General features: G+C 39.1%; 1 protein-coding gene across 3 annotated transcripts in view; it reads left to right on the forward strand.

Moving 5' to 3' along the window:
* Nucleotides 1-14064, forward strand: part of CTNNA2 (catenin alpha 2) — a 481291-nt gene that overhangs the window by 91923 nt on the left and 375304 nt on the right. For all 3 annotated transcript variants that reach the window (XM_063157887.1, XM_063157886.1, XM_063157888.1), the window contains exon 3: nucleotides 9313-9508. In XM_063157887.1, coding sequence (XP_063013957.1) covers nucleotides 9313-9508 — 196 coding nt within the window. The remainder of the gene's footprint in view (nucleotides 1-9312; nucleotides 9509-14064) is intronic.

Here is a 14064-nt window from a genome sequence, read left to right on the forward strand (position 1 = left end):
ATTGCCCTGAGGAAGCAACTCCTCTCTCCAGCCTGGGGAGATCAGCTGCCTGTGAGAAGCTTCAATATTGTTCTACCTGCTTTTGTAGTTACCTGCTATCTTATTTTGGTATCCAGTCCAGGATTTTTTAAATCCTTTTGTGTTATTTCTCCTCGTACAATGTCCGAGTCATTGGAGAAAAAACCTAAAGAAAGATAATATTGAAGTTTCTATTCCAGATGTGGTATCTAGTAAGGTAGGAAATAAAACTTGTAGATGTTTTAGTCCCTCAGTGTAATTCTAGAATGGTTTGAGTTGGAAGGAATATTGAAATCATCCAGTTCCACCCCTGCCAGAGGCAGGGACACCTTCCACTATCCCAGGTTGCTCCAAGCTCCCTCCAGCCTGGCCCTGGATACTTGAAGGGATGGAGAGTCCACAACCCCAGAATTAGTTGTGAAAAGCTGTAGAACCTCACTAAAGCAATTGCTATCTCACTTTTTCTTTTTCCTTCATTTTTTCCCCTAGCAGTACAACTTGCAGCCTGCTCTGTGGTTGAGTTCCTTTGATAACTACATCTTAAAATACTGCTGCTTTTAACATTGCTAGCAGATTTTTAAACCAACAAGAAGTGGCAAGAAAATAGTGCATTAAATACCAGCTAAGAATTTCCCTTTGTCAGGCGTGTGCTGTTTGCAGTGCCAAGGCTCGTGCTCTCCTGTAGATCCAATAAAACAACACAAGTACAATGAACCCAGGGATTTCACAGGAGTTTTTCTGTTACTCTAGTGTGGTGTGCCCTCATGTGGTTAAATGCAATATCTTCCTTGGATCAGTCTGAGACCCTTTGGATTTATTTTCTGTTCTGCTAAAGAACCAGGAGAAATAAATGCTGCTGGTGGAATGGGAGGCAGTGTGATGCCACGATGGATTTTGGCTTTTTTTTTGATTTACAGCTCTTAAGTGATTTGGTACTTTGAGATGAGTGTAAATACACTTGCATTTGGTTCTAATTCAACTATAGATGTGTGAGTTTTCCTTGTCTTGGTGGGTTTTTTTTGTTTGTTTGTTTAGTTTTTTTTGGTTTTGTTTTTTGGTTTTGTTTTTGTTTTTTGTTTTTGTTTTTGTTTTTTTTTTTCTTTTTGAGATTTTGAACATCCACTTAATAATATTTAGGCCAAGGTAGCTTTGTTTCTGATTGATAATGGTGATAACTGAGTATGGAAATGAAAACTTGCTTGTTGATTTTCTCCCACAATAATACATAATACAAATAATTTTCTCCCACATAATACAGTTTTTTTTTTATTTTTGATACCCTTTGAGACTTAATTTTGTGATATTAATGCATAGGTATTGCCTACATATCTCACATATTCCATGTGATGTGTTTGTAAGCTTGACTACCAGTGCTGTATTCAGTTTTGGAAGGAATTGGAGTTATTAGAGTTATGGGGTGTTGCTTTATACTTTGATTTGTACTTTTTATTTCATTGACATAGATTGTGGGCAGGTTTTTTGGGGGGCTTCCTATCCTGACAGCAAACTGGAGATGATGATGGCTTTCCTTCTACATGCAAAAGTAGTGCAACAAAGTTTTTCTCAAAATTAAAAGTTGGCAAAACTGGAGAAAAACACGCACTTATGGGTGGCATCAGTGACATTTACTGTTTTAATTAACAAGGAAAATAACAGATGTCAGCAGGGGCTTGCAGTAGTAATAACTTATTAACTATGAGAAATTAACTAAAGTTACTGAATGCAAAAAATTACTTCATCCTCAATTACTGCTCAGTGGTTGCCAAGATCATTTAACACAGCACTGGAATTTGACATTCCTGGCTGCTTTGAGGTCACTCTATTTAATGTGTATTTACTGATTATCAGGTAGATTCCAGTTTCCTGGTTTAGCTGGGGTAGGATAAACTTCATGTTTTACTCTTTCAGGGAGTGTTTTGTGCATTGTGGTCTGTTAAACCCCTGCAGAGTCACACAGAGATGATCATGTGGAGCCACAGAACTTTGCCTTTGGTGGTTTCAGCATTTTGAGTTCCCACATGGATACGTGATGTTGTCTCGCTTAAACAATGAGAAACAGAAGGAAGATAGTGACAGGATCGCAAGCAGGAAGGATTTGCCAAATGTTGCTCCAATTAAAATTCATTCTCTGCTATATAAAACCCAGAAGGATCCTTGATTTAGAGCTTTGGAAGACTGGAAGGTTTGGAGGTGCCAAGTCCGTTTAGGCACCCAGCTCTGGGAGTGATATCCATAAACAGAAGTTGCATGATTAGTTCTCCTTTTCAACACATGGAGAAGAGAAGAGAGAAGCTGAGGAGTGAGATTTGGAGGATGTTGTGGGAGAGATGTGAAAGGGAGCTTTCTGAAATCCCATCCCTTTCCAGAGTTTACATGCTGGACTCTGAGCAGAGGGGAGCTTCCATCAAATGGTGATTAATAGAGCACAAGTTTGCTTGGACTTAGCTTGAAATCTTCCTTCAGGGTTAAGAAATGGCTCATTCTTCTTCATGGGCTTCATTCCTCAATCCCAAGCATGCTGGTGTTGCAGCCAGCCTTCTTATAAACTATCCCAGGTGTAAATGTGGTCACCCCTGAAGGAAGAAGACCTGGTTCTCTTCTCTCTGAGCCTGAGGAATTTCAAACCCACATTTCTTACCCCCAGGACAATGCTATGGCCCCTCAGGTGGTCACCTGCCACAACTAGGCCATTTTAAGGGGAGGAATTCTTGTTCCTCTTTTCATCTTAGTGGGATTATGAAATACTCTTATGCATAATGAAGAAAGAGAAGAGCGAAAATTCATGTTTAACACAAGGCACAGATATGAATTTTTGAAATGGTACAGCCTGATGTGCTTTGGTGTAACATAAAAAATGAAATTATGGGAATGTGTAGATTCTGTGCTGTCTTTGGCTGTTGGACTTGCCTGGGACCAAGCCCTTTTGTGCAGGTAGAAAACCCACAGTGAATTGCACATCGAGAGGAGCATCTTAAAATCTGACTTTCATCATTTTCTTGCATTTGAAAGCATTGAACAAATTTTTTAGGAGTCAAATTAAGCCAATGGTTTTGCCAGAGAATGTGCAGTTGCTCCAATTAAACACCTGCTTCAGCATTTCTCTCTTGGCAAAAGCTGGAATTGCCCAAATCCTAACAAGATACTGGAAACACGTGCTCAGGAATGGGGTTATTTAGTTCTTAAAAGTGAGGTTCTGCAATCCTGCCAGCACAGAGAGGGGACAGTAATGGATGTTGCTGCTTGTGCTGCCCGTTCCAAGAGATGGTGAACTCCTGGAATTACCAGTTGACAATGGGATGGTGTGAGGAACCTCAAGGTAATGTAAGGAGCAAGTGAATCCTTGGGAAACCTGAGGAATGGAAATCTTCTGTCCTTCATGACTGGAATATTAGCATAATCTGATTTTCCTGTCTACCAGGTAATTCCTGGAATTCGTATTTGGCTTCTAAATAGCATCACAGTTCTTTAGTGCCAATTAACAGGAGAAATTTGTCACAGAAGGAGAATTTAATAACCTTTGCATCTAATTTATTACAAATTAGAGACAAATTGTATTATGGGAGACATTTTATTAGCTTAATTTAAATTGATTCTTGTTTCAGTTATGGGAGAGTCAGTGAAAACCTGCTGCAGGTTTTGGTGCCTTCATTTTTCATCAAGATTTGTAGGAGGAACATAACCATGATTCTTCATTTAATTCTGTTTTTGTAGTCTTCTTTTTCTTAACAATATGTTTTGTGAAAACATATTTCAGGCTTGTGTGTCTGTTGTAGACATTTTTGATGGTTTTTCGTGAAGATTTGTAGGAGGAAAGTAAGTGTGAGGTGGTTTATTTATTTTTTATTCTTTTTGATAGCATAACAAGTAGTCAGAAATCCCACTGAGAATTAATACTTGCTGAAGAACTTTAAAAGTGCCTTACATAATATTCAATCACATTAGCCAGGATGTAAACCTCTTCCCTTGGTGGGAGCACTGATAAGAAAAATAAAAATTAGCAGCAATGGTGTTGCTATCTCCAAATTACATCCTAAAGGTGCATCATGTGGGCAGAATATAAATATGCAGATTTGCTCAGGAATCAGTGTTTGGCAGCAGAAATGTGAATCAGGGCTGCTCGCTGCGCTCGAGCTACACTGAGGATTAAAATATAAAACATCCTGGCTGTAATCAGTGTTGCCTCAGTTATCTGGGTGCTTCCCAGCCAAAAGGGAGGTGTGGCACTGGCGTTTTGTAGCACCCCAGCCAATAATTTCTGCATTAGGGAGAGAAGCCTGCTGATTCCTGAATGCCTCTCACCCCCAGGTGTTTGCAAACACTGAGGGGAGCTGGAAGGAGTGCAAAAAGCTGGGTTAAACCGCTGGAATTCAGCGTGGATGGGCAAAGTTCTGCTCATCAATGAGAATCCAAGTATCCACACGGAATAGAAAGAGAATTTGAGTTCTATGAATTAGGTAGACAGCTGGTGCTAATCGTGCGGAGATAATTACAAGAGTTAATTATGTAAGCTGTTATGATTTATGGGGTAAGGACAGTGGCAAATTACTCAAGTTGATAGGGAAAATTGAAGAACAGTTATTATCAAAAAATGGAGTTATGTTACAGACTGAATCGTGCTCAGCAGAACATCTGTGTTCACACATATTGGTGTAATAGGGAAAAAATACCCTTCTTTTTGTGTGGCACTAGAAAATAAGCACAAATATGGGAAAAAACCCCAGCAAGTTATCTTCTTCTCTGCAGAAATATGGAAAAAATCCAATTTAGCTGTTTTCTGTTTTGTATGCGAATGAAAAGTAGTTGTTGAAAGCATTTTCTCCTGTACTTTGCTCAATAACACCTTGCAGTTGGAGTGGGATCAGCTAATGAGCTGCTGCAGAGAGCCACACCATAACTTAAGTCTTTGGTGTGCAGAGCCAGGAATTTGTGTGGCAGAATCCCATCCCTGTTTGCTGTGCTGCTGGATGGTCCAAGGGAAGGTCACAAACACAGCGCTCAGGTCTGTTCTCCACCTCGTGTGGAGCAGGGAATCAAATTAGATCTTCCCATGTAACCCCCAACACAATCTGCTTCTCTCTCCAGGTGTTCTGAAAGGTCTTTTCTGCCAGAAACAACGAACAAACAAACAACAAAAAAAAAAAGCAAACACAACCATGAGACGGTTTGGAAAAAGAGGTTTTGTGTTTTCAGACAGTTGTAATGATTTATGTTTTTTTTTCCTTTGATGCAACAAACCTCTTTTGGAAGCAGCAGGATTTTGAGTGCTCAGGGGGTGACTGTTGTACAGCCAGTGAGAGGGTGCAGTGGAGTGGAAGGGCAGCTGATACCCAGAAAAGAAAAAGGCATTCCACTGAAATGTCAGGGCTGTCTTTGCTCAGGTCATTGAGTGTTTCCAGCACCTTGGTGACCTACGAGTGCATGAGAGGAGAGAAGTAACTCGTAGCTGTTCACATCCAAAAAATGCCACTAGGAAGAACAAATAATACTTACTTGAAAAAAGGGGCATAGGGGGAAATAGTGAATTTTAATTTTTTTTTTTGTAAATAATTAGTTATCCTTCAGAGAAACTCTTTTACATTGACTGCAACTGCCGCAAGCAGAGCCAAGTATTTGTCTGAATTGTTTTCATGTTTGCAGAGCTGTATTTGATTTGCCTGCTTTGCTTTATTAAAAAACAAGGAAATGTATAAATGCTGTCCACTCTCGGAAAAACTCCCAACAGCCTCTGTCATTGATATTTAAATGTGTAGAATCACAGAATCATCAAATGATTTGTGCTGGAAGAGACCTTTAAAGTTCACCTGGTCCAGTCCCTGTGCCATATGCCTCCAGTGTCCTCGAGCCTTTCTCCAAAGGGCTGCTCTCAATCCTTTCTTCACCCAATCTGTGCTGAAAACACAACACCAAGGCATCTGTCCTGTGGGATGGGACCAGAGAGAAACCATAAGGGTTAGCAAGATAATTAAAAATTTTAAAAAAGGGAGAAAAAAAAGGTCTATAATATTTGCCTCAAGAGTTGTCAATATGTGCTTGTCTTTAACGCGGTTATGGAAAGTCTTGGGTAACTCATGCATTTTGAGCAGATACTGAGCAAAGAGAAGGCAGAGGGGCAGAATTCCAACTCTGAAACTCATGGCCCACCCCTTTCAGAAATCTGTAGGGAAGCCAGTTGAATTCAGAGAGCCAGGAATGTCCTTGTGTGAGCTGGAGCTGCTGACAGGGGATTGTTTGATGAGTGTGTGATCCAGCTCTGTCCCCTTTCACTTCTGCCATTCCCTGCCCACACCTGACCTCTGCCACGGGGAAATCCATGCTAATAGAATTTTCTGCTTTTAGCAAAGACATCTTCACCTTCCTTCTGTGCTGCTGGGGCTGGGTAAGGAGGACTTAATTCAGGATGGGGCTGAACTATTAATTAGTGAAGTTCTGTTAATTCCAGCAGAGATCTGTGCTAGGACTGTGTGAAGCTTCTTTAATAAAATAAGAGAGCAAGGTTCCCTAGTGTGATCACAAAGCCAGGATCATTACAAGGCTGCCAAATGAGCTTATGGTAATTATCAAGTGATATATTTGATAATTGTACAGAATTTTGGGTGACTTCTGCATTAATTAGTAACAGAAGCTGACAGAGACATTCTTTCCTTTGTACCACTTTAGGTGGGGCAAGATATTTAAAATAAACCAGTTAGCTTGAAAGCCCTGCTGAAAAACCAAGCTATTTTAATAAGATAAAAGGTTATTATTATTTTTGCTTCATTTTTTTCATGCAATTTATATAAATTCATAGGTTATTGGATTTTTAAAAATAGGAAGGAAGCTTGGATGCCATGGATTTTTCTGTCACTGGTATCAGAAGCCTTCCTTCCCCTTTGCTCTGTCCCAGTACAGCTGACTTTGTGAAACAGGAATTCTAATTTTGGAAGAGATTGGTATTTTAGCCTGTTAACTTGCAATTTAATGTAATTTAAAGAAGCTGACACAAGGTGGGTAAAATGGCAATATTCCAGTTTTTATGAGTTGCTTTCTTCCTATGAGATCTCTGTATTACCCAGAACCCAACCTGTTGGTGCGGGGACTGGAATCCAGAAATTAATTTTCCAGGGGAACATCCTAGCCCCACATGGAGATTTCTCTCCTTGTCTCATCTGGATGCTGTTGATCAGAGGGTAGTAAGATGTTGCTTCTTTTTTTTTTTTTTTTATATTTCATGACAGTAGATTTTGTTTAAAATTTTAAAGCCTTTGCTTCAAGTTTACAAATCACAGAGCCAAACAAAGTCTCTAGCACTGTTTATGATCTTGTGTTCTCTAGCTGGCGCTCTTCCATGATTATATTTGAGTCCCACCTTTTGACATGATGGAAACTTATTTTTTAATGGTAGAAACAAAACAGATAAGAAAAAAAAAAGGGCAGCAAAACATTTATGAAGTGGGCTCAAACAGAATGCACCAGTATTTCCTTTTGAAAAAGAGGATTGACTTTGGGAATGCTGTATTCTACATGTGGGTTATGAGAAGTGGTATAAAAAGTCTTCATCTTCTGTGGTAATTTGGATTTTGCTATGGACTGTGTTAGTTGTGGGCTCAGCAGCTGAGAGCATTAGCAAAAGTTCCAGTGCTGGATCCTCTTCATGCCTAGGACCTGCACATGTTCATCTGCTCTACACAGAAGTTATAAACTGAGAAGATTTTGAGCACTTGCAGACAATTTAAGTGATTTTTATCTATTTCTGCATATTAACCGGCATAACAAAAAGCAGTTCTTTTATTTCAAAAAGGCCCTAAGGAAAATATTACTAAATATTTTGTCTCAATTTATAATTATTTCCACATTGGGAAGTTCTGATAAACTTTTCTTATGGTTTGGTGGTGGGTTAGAATTACTTGCATTTCTGTAGGTGTCCCGAGCTAGATGCCAATGACAATGATCAACTATGAAAGGATCTTCAGGAAATTTCATGAGGAGTATTTGCAAGGGAAAGCTAATAAAGAAAATATTATTTGTAGATTTAAACAGTGGGAAAAAACCCCAAACCATATGATGGATGAATGTTGCATTCCAGTCGCCAAGCAGACTCCTTCCTGAAAGGAGACCCTGGATTACTTTTTTTTTCTCCCAATACATCCATGTATATGGTATTTTCAAGCCCTGATTATATATAGAGATGTAGGTACACATATTTATTCTTCCACAGTCTGTAGTTTTAGGATGTGATTTGGAAAAAAAAAAAAAAAAAAACTGGCTGAAAGAAAATAAAGTAACGCAAAGAGGCTTTTTAGTCAAAACTGTATCACAGACCTTGTCAATCTTCTGGTAACAGGGATGAGAGGACAGTTAATTTTCATACTTGTTTTAGAATCTTTTGGTTTTTAGTGAAATGTCTTTATTACAAAGGCATTTATTTTCCTACAGCGAATTTGTGGCTTAGAACACTGATACAACACTACAGGTGCCCTGGTTTGTATCCTGGTTAGGGAGAACTGCATCCCTGCTCATTTTTTTTGTGCATTTAACACCTGATGATACCAAATTCAGTATTCCAGTTTTACACTGCAGCAGCCTGGTACTGCTGGAGTGATGCAGGATTCCCTCTTTGCCCAGCACTCAGCTGTGGGATGTACACACTGGGCTGTGATTTTAAGCCTTCTAATCAGTTTATTGACAGCTCAATAAAGAATTCCTTCAGGAGATTCTGCAAACATGGAAGCAGTTTCCCTCTGTTTAAATACTGGTAGGATCATTTCGCTGCCTGCTGTGGTTTTATAACAAAATATTAGGAATACAGTGAAACAGCACTAAGGCAAAGAGTTTTAACCTGTGTAATCTTTGCAGGGGGAGCTCTTTGTACCTTTCATGTCTGGAAAATGGCCACAATGTTTTTGTCACCACTTGCATGTCACTGCCAGTACATTATCTCAAGGGACAATTGCTTCTTGAGTGGTTTCTGACCCTTGTGTGTTCAGATTCCATTTTATCAGTGTCTTCATTTTTAAAAAATGAAAACAAGTAACAAAAACGATGCTTTGGCAGCACAGCCCTGCCATGCCTGGTTCTTATCTTTTTCTTTTTGCTGCTTGGCTTTGATTTGCTTAGCCCAGACTGAGGAGAGGTTAAAAGGAAAACCCTCTTTTGGGGGACGTGCCGCTGGATTTTATACTTCCAATTTTATCTATTCAAAACATGTGGCCACTACATCCCTGCCAGGGCACAGAAAATAGTGTGAAGATTGAATTAGGTGTTCCTATAAATAGAGAATTGTTCAAACTGACAAAAGCTTGTTTTTCCTGCCCAAAGGTAACGACGCTGGTGAACACGAGCAATAAGGGACCGTCTGGCAAGAAGAAAGGGCGCTCGAAGAAAGCTCATGTTCTGGCTGCCTCAGTGGAGCAGGCCACTCAGAACTTCTTGGAAAAAGGAGACCAAATTGCTAAAGAGAGCCAGGATCTCAAGGAGGAGTTGGTTGCTGCTGTAGATGATGTTCGAAAACAAGGTATGTGGGAAAATGTGGATTTTTTTTCTTCTTTTCTGCCAGGGTTGGGATTAAATGTGTGAGATGGTGTTTCTTGTTGGGACTCAGATCTTTATTAGTTCTTATCTATGTCACAGTCTCACAGAGTGTGAGTTCCACAGCACTTCATTAACAAGGTAAAAATGGAGCCCCATCTCTCTCTCTCTACAAGGTCTTTCAAGGATAAACTGTCCAATTAAGAAATGATACCTAAATTATTTTTACTTTTTTCCCAATAACCAACCACCCATGCCTGCAGTGTGGACTGTTTTATCCAATTTCACAAAACCACCCAAACCCATGGAGAAGAAGGTGAAGAAGAAGGTGAAGAAGTACCTAAAGAAGAAGGACCAGCCTCTGCCCTACAACCTCCATCTTGCTTTATATATATTGCTATATTCTAAAAACTTAAACTCTAAGTTTCCCACCATGTGATATTACACACTTCTATTCAAGCTCCACACCCACAATCCCAGTTCCATCATTCCATTTTGGAAGCTTCTCCACAGCCTCAGGTCAATGCAGTGTTCTCTTGGGGTTCAGAGCGTGGCAGCACAGAAAGTCTGAAATTCTCAGGGTCCCAACAGGAAAAAATGCTTGATGGGAGTAGAGCTTTGCCCAGTGCCAAAGCTTACTGTTCCATTTTCAGCCTGGTTTTTATTCTGCTGTGTGATCGATGAAAATGATGTGATTTTTTTCACTTGGCTGAATCTGAGCAGTGGTTTAAAGCCTGCAAATGTAGCACTAGGATTATGGTACGTATATTTCTGAACAATCTAACAATTATCAACCAGATAAAAGAGCAGTATAGATGTACTTGTGATTTCAAATATATAAAAAAATAGTATCAAAGCCTAAAAATACAAGTATAATAACAATATTAAGACAATTATTTTCTGGGTGTTGGCGATAAATGGATACTCACAAGGTCTGACAATTTTTTTTTGAAAGATAAAATGGGTATGAGGTGCTTCCAAATTTACCTGTGTGGTAGGGGAAAAATATGTTTTCAATAAATGCCTATGTATAGGCATATAACAAAATGTTTCAGTTTTATTGACTTTGTAATTATTTTTATTGCAGCAGAATTAAGTACCTTTCAGGTTTATTCTGTTGTAACTCCTACATCTAAAGATACCATCTGCCAGTATCATCAGCACTGGGTTTTAGAAAAAGACTGAGAGATCTTCAACTGAGATTTTAAAAGGAGTCTAAAGGATTTTGGTGTAAAATACTGATAATCAGTGAGTTACTACCCCAGAACTCATACTATGGTTTTTTTTTTATCTTGCAAAAATTGGACTGAAGTGATCATAAGAGAATGCAGGGTTAAATTTTGTGTATATAAGCACTGATTAGTGAATACTCCAGTCTCTTCTCTCCTGAGGGTATTTTTTCCTCCTCTCCACTCTGTTTTCATGTTCTGTGTGGTTTGGGTTTTCTTAAACATTCAATTGTCAGTACATCAGAATAAGTTAAGTATTTGCTGTATGCTCTATGTACAATGATATTCCAGTAGTCTAGTGGGGTTTTATTGGTTATTTTTTCTGCTGGGTGTTTGTTGTTGTGATGGTTTTGGTTGGGTGGGTTTTTTTTAGATTTTTAATGCTGATGCTGGCTGTTCTGGCATTAATTTTCACTTCTCAACTACTTTAGTTTCTGTTGCTTACATGACTTATTTTGTGTCATGTCAAGTTGTAGTTCAGCATCTTCAGTGGTGACATGAGTGCCCATGTGCTCTCTGAATTTATTAACATTTTCCTTTTGGTTGTTGATGCTGACTCAGCTTCTCCTCGGGAGCCTTCTCCTGAGTTAGAGACATCAAGCTAAACTTGCACACTCTTTATCTAGACTGAATTTCTGTCTTTTTACATGACAAAAAGACTTTTACTTCTCTTAACTTATATTTAGAAAAAACCAACCCAAACAACAATGAAGAAGCAGAGAGGAGGAAAAAGATCTTAAACAGAATTACACAGAATGACACACACATTCATCTCTTGTCAACACTCCAGGCTGGGAAAAAAGCCTGTCAGAAAAGTGGAGCAGCTTTTTTTGGGGCCTGTTCAACACGATCCCATAATGAGGAGAGCAGGAGACACCACACACCATTATTAGCACCCACAAGCCGTGTAAATGAGAGCAGCCCTGGTGTGATGTGAAATGATATGTTTAGCTGGGTGGCATAAAGAGCTGGATTAATGAACTGAGGCTGTGTTTTCCTGGCTGATTTCCTGGCAGGGTTCCAGCTGGGATAATTACATCGTCAACCTAAAAATGTCTGCGGCACTTACAGCTGGCTCTTGGTGTTCTCCTCATTTCCTGCCCTGCCTCACTGGGTAGTGTTGTGTCCTACTAAAGGCAGCAATTCACTCCAGGGACACCTGCTTTGCATTGATGGGTGTGGAAAAAATGCTCTGTATCAGTGCAAAATGCTTTGCAATGAATGAGAATGTCCATGGTGTTGAGGTTCTCGTTCCTTCTGTAGTGTGGAAGGATAATTTCTGTTGGCTGTAGAAAACTTTGGTGATAAACTGGTTTGATTTATGAAACCGGTTCTAAAAACTCAAAGAGCAAAAACCAAAATGTAAGAACCTAAATGAGGGATGTGGGACTGCAGGGGCTTTCAAAAATGCAGTTTATTGTATCCAAGGTGTCACAGCAGTCCAGGGCTGTGTGTGACAGAGCTGTGCCCACAGCTGTCAGCTCCAGCTGCAGGCAGCCCTGGAGACCCTGAGTTTAGGTTACAATGCATTATAGACTTTTCTTTGCTGAGCATCTTCATACAGTAGAACCAATCTATACTTTAACTTTTATCTCTAGCCTAACATAACTACTGTAATTACCATATTCATGTCACTGTTCTCCAATCACTAAAGTCAGTGCATTACAGTTTAAGCTAGAAGTTGTTTTTCAGTTTTCTTGCAGTGGAGAATTCTGAGACCTTTTTTCTACTTGCCACATTTGCTGCCTTGTTTGCCTGTGCTTTCTTTCTGTTTGGCAAAAACATCTTCTTGTTTGGGGTGGGTTTATCCTTTGCTCTAAGCCATAAAAACCCCTGCTAACTAACACACCCTTTGCCTCCTTGGTTACCCAGTGAGACTGGCTCAGCAATTCTTTTCTTCTATATCAAAACTTGCTTCCATCTCTATTCCTTCATCAGACTCTACATTCAAAAATTTTTCTGCCAAGCATACATATCTGTGAGACATTCTTGTCAGACTTTCATCCTTCCCAACACAAAAGAAATGATGCCTAAAGTTCATCCCTGTATCCCATAATGATTCCATAATAGGAACACTTACACTTCAAAACCACCTAAGTGAGATTATCCAGTTGCTGGGCCATTAAATTCTTTGCTGTGTGGGTGTTTATTCTGATACTGTGAGAGTTGTGTAAAAGATCTCCTGGATGGGGGACAAAGAAAACCTGGGAAATGTGGAGGTTTATCATTCATGCCTTTTTATATTAAGGAATATAAATCAAGGAAAAGCAGACAGGTGTTGGAACCAGATGATCTGTAAGGTCCCTTCCAACCCAAACCATTCCATGATTCCATGACCATAAAGAGTGAAACTACAAACCCTGAAAAGTGCAGGGAAGTGAAGATGAACTCAGAGGAATTAAAATACAGCATATGTTGTAATTACATATGCATAGGTGTCTAAATGCAACTGGTCTTTTATTGATCAGTAGAGAGCAAGGAAATTCCCTGTGGAGGAGAAATTCAGGCCATGATTGACACAAAAATCTTTCACAAACTGCAGTTCCACTGGGCTCTGGTTTGATTTAATGTGTTAGGACACAGTCTGGGATGCTGCAGAAGCAACACAAGCAAATGGGCTATACTCGTGTAAATTTATTCTATCTGGTAAATGGCTTTGGCATTGTCTGTCTGTGGGTATGTGCTGGTGACTGGCTGATTTAATGTAATTTTCCTGGAAGTTTTCTAGCATGTAGCTGAAACTTGCGTTAGAAACATGATGCAGTCCAGCTGCTGGTTGTTGTGTTTTAAATTTTTTTTGCTTTTCAAGCATGGTAGATAAAATTTCACGCCATAATATGAAATTCATCAAGGGACAGAAAATACCTATTGATGTTTTTTGTGTTTGAAGACAGGGTAAAGTTGAGGTAGACTTAATTTTTTGTTCATGCAGATTTATGGATATTGTGAAAAAGAATGTGATCTGTGTACTCTGTGACTATCTTGACATTGTGGATGAACATCTCTGAGACATGAAAGTGACTTTAACTTTTTTGGCTTTTTTTTTCCTCTCTGACAGAACACACTAAAAGTCATACTTTTAGTGCTCTAATGCCTTTAACCATCTAGTTTTGAAATTTTTCTGAATGAAATTTTAAAACTAGAACTAAATTCTATGAAAGATGGTTTCTAGAGAAATCTAGATAATCTAGAATCTAGATAACCTGGTTTTTTAGACCAAAAAAAAACCCCCTGATCTTTTAATTTAAATAAATGCTCTCCTTATTCTTATTTATAACCTTTTCACTGAAGTATATGAGAACTTCTTTTTGCT

The sequence above is a fragment of the Melospiza melodia genome, chromosome 5, assembly GCF_035770615.1.
Source record: "Melospiza melodia melodia isolate bMelMel2 chromosome 5, bMelMel2.pri, whole genome shotgun sequence".
Classification (NCBI taxonomy): Eukaryota; Metazoa; Chordata; class Aves; order Passeriformes; family Passerellidae; genus Melospiza; species Melospiza melodia.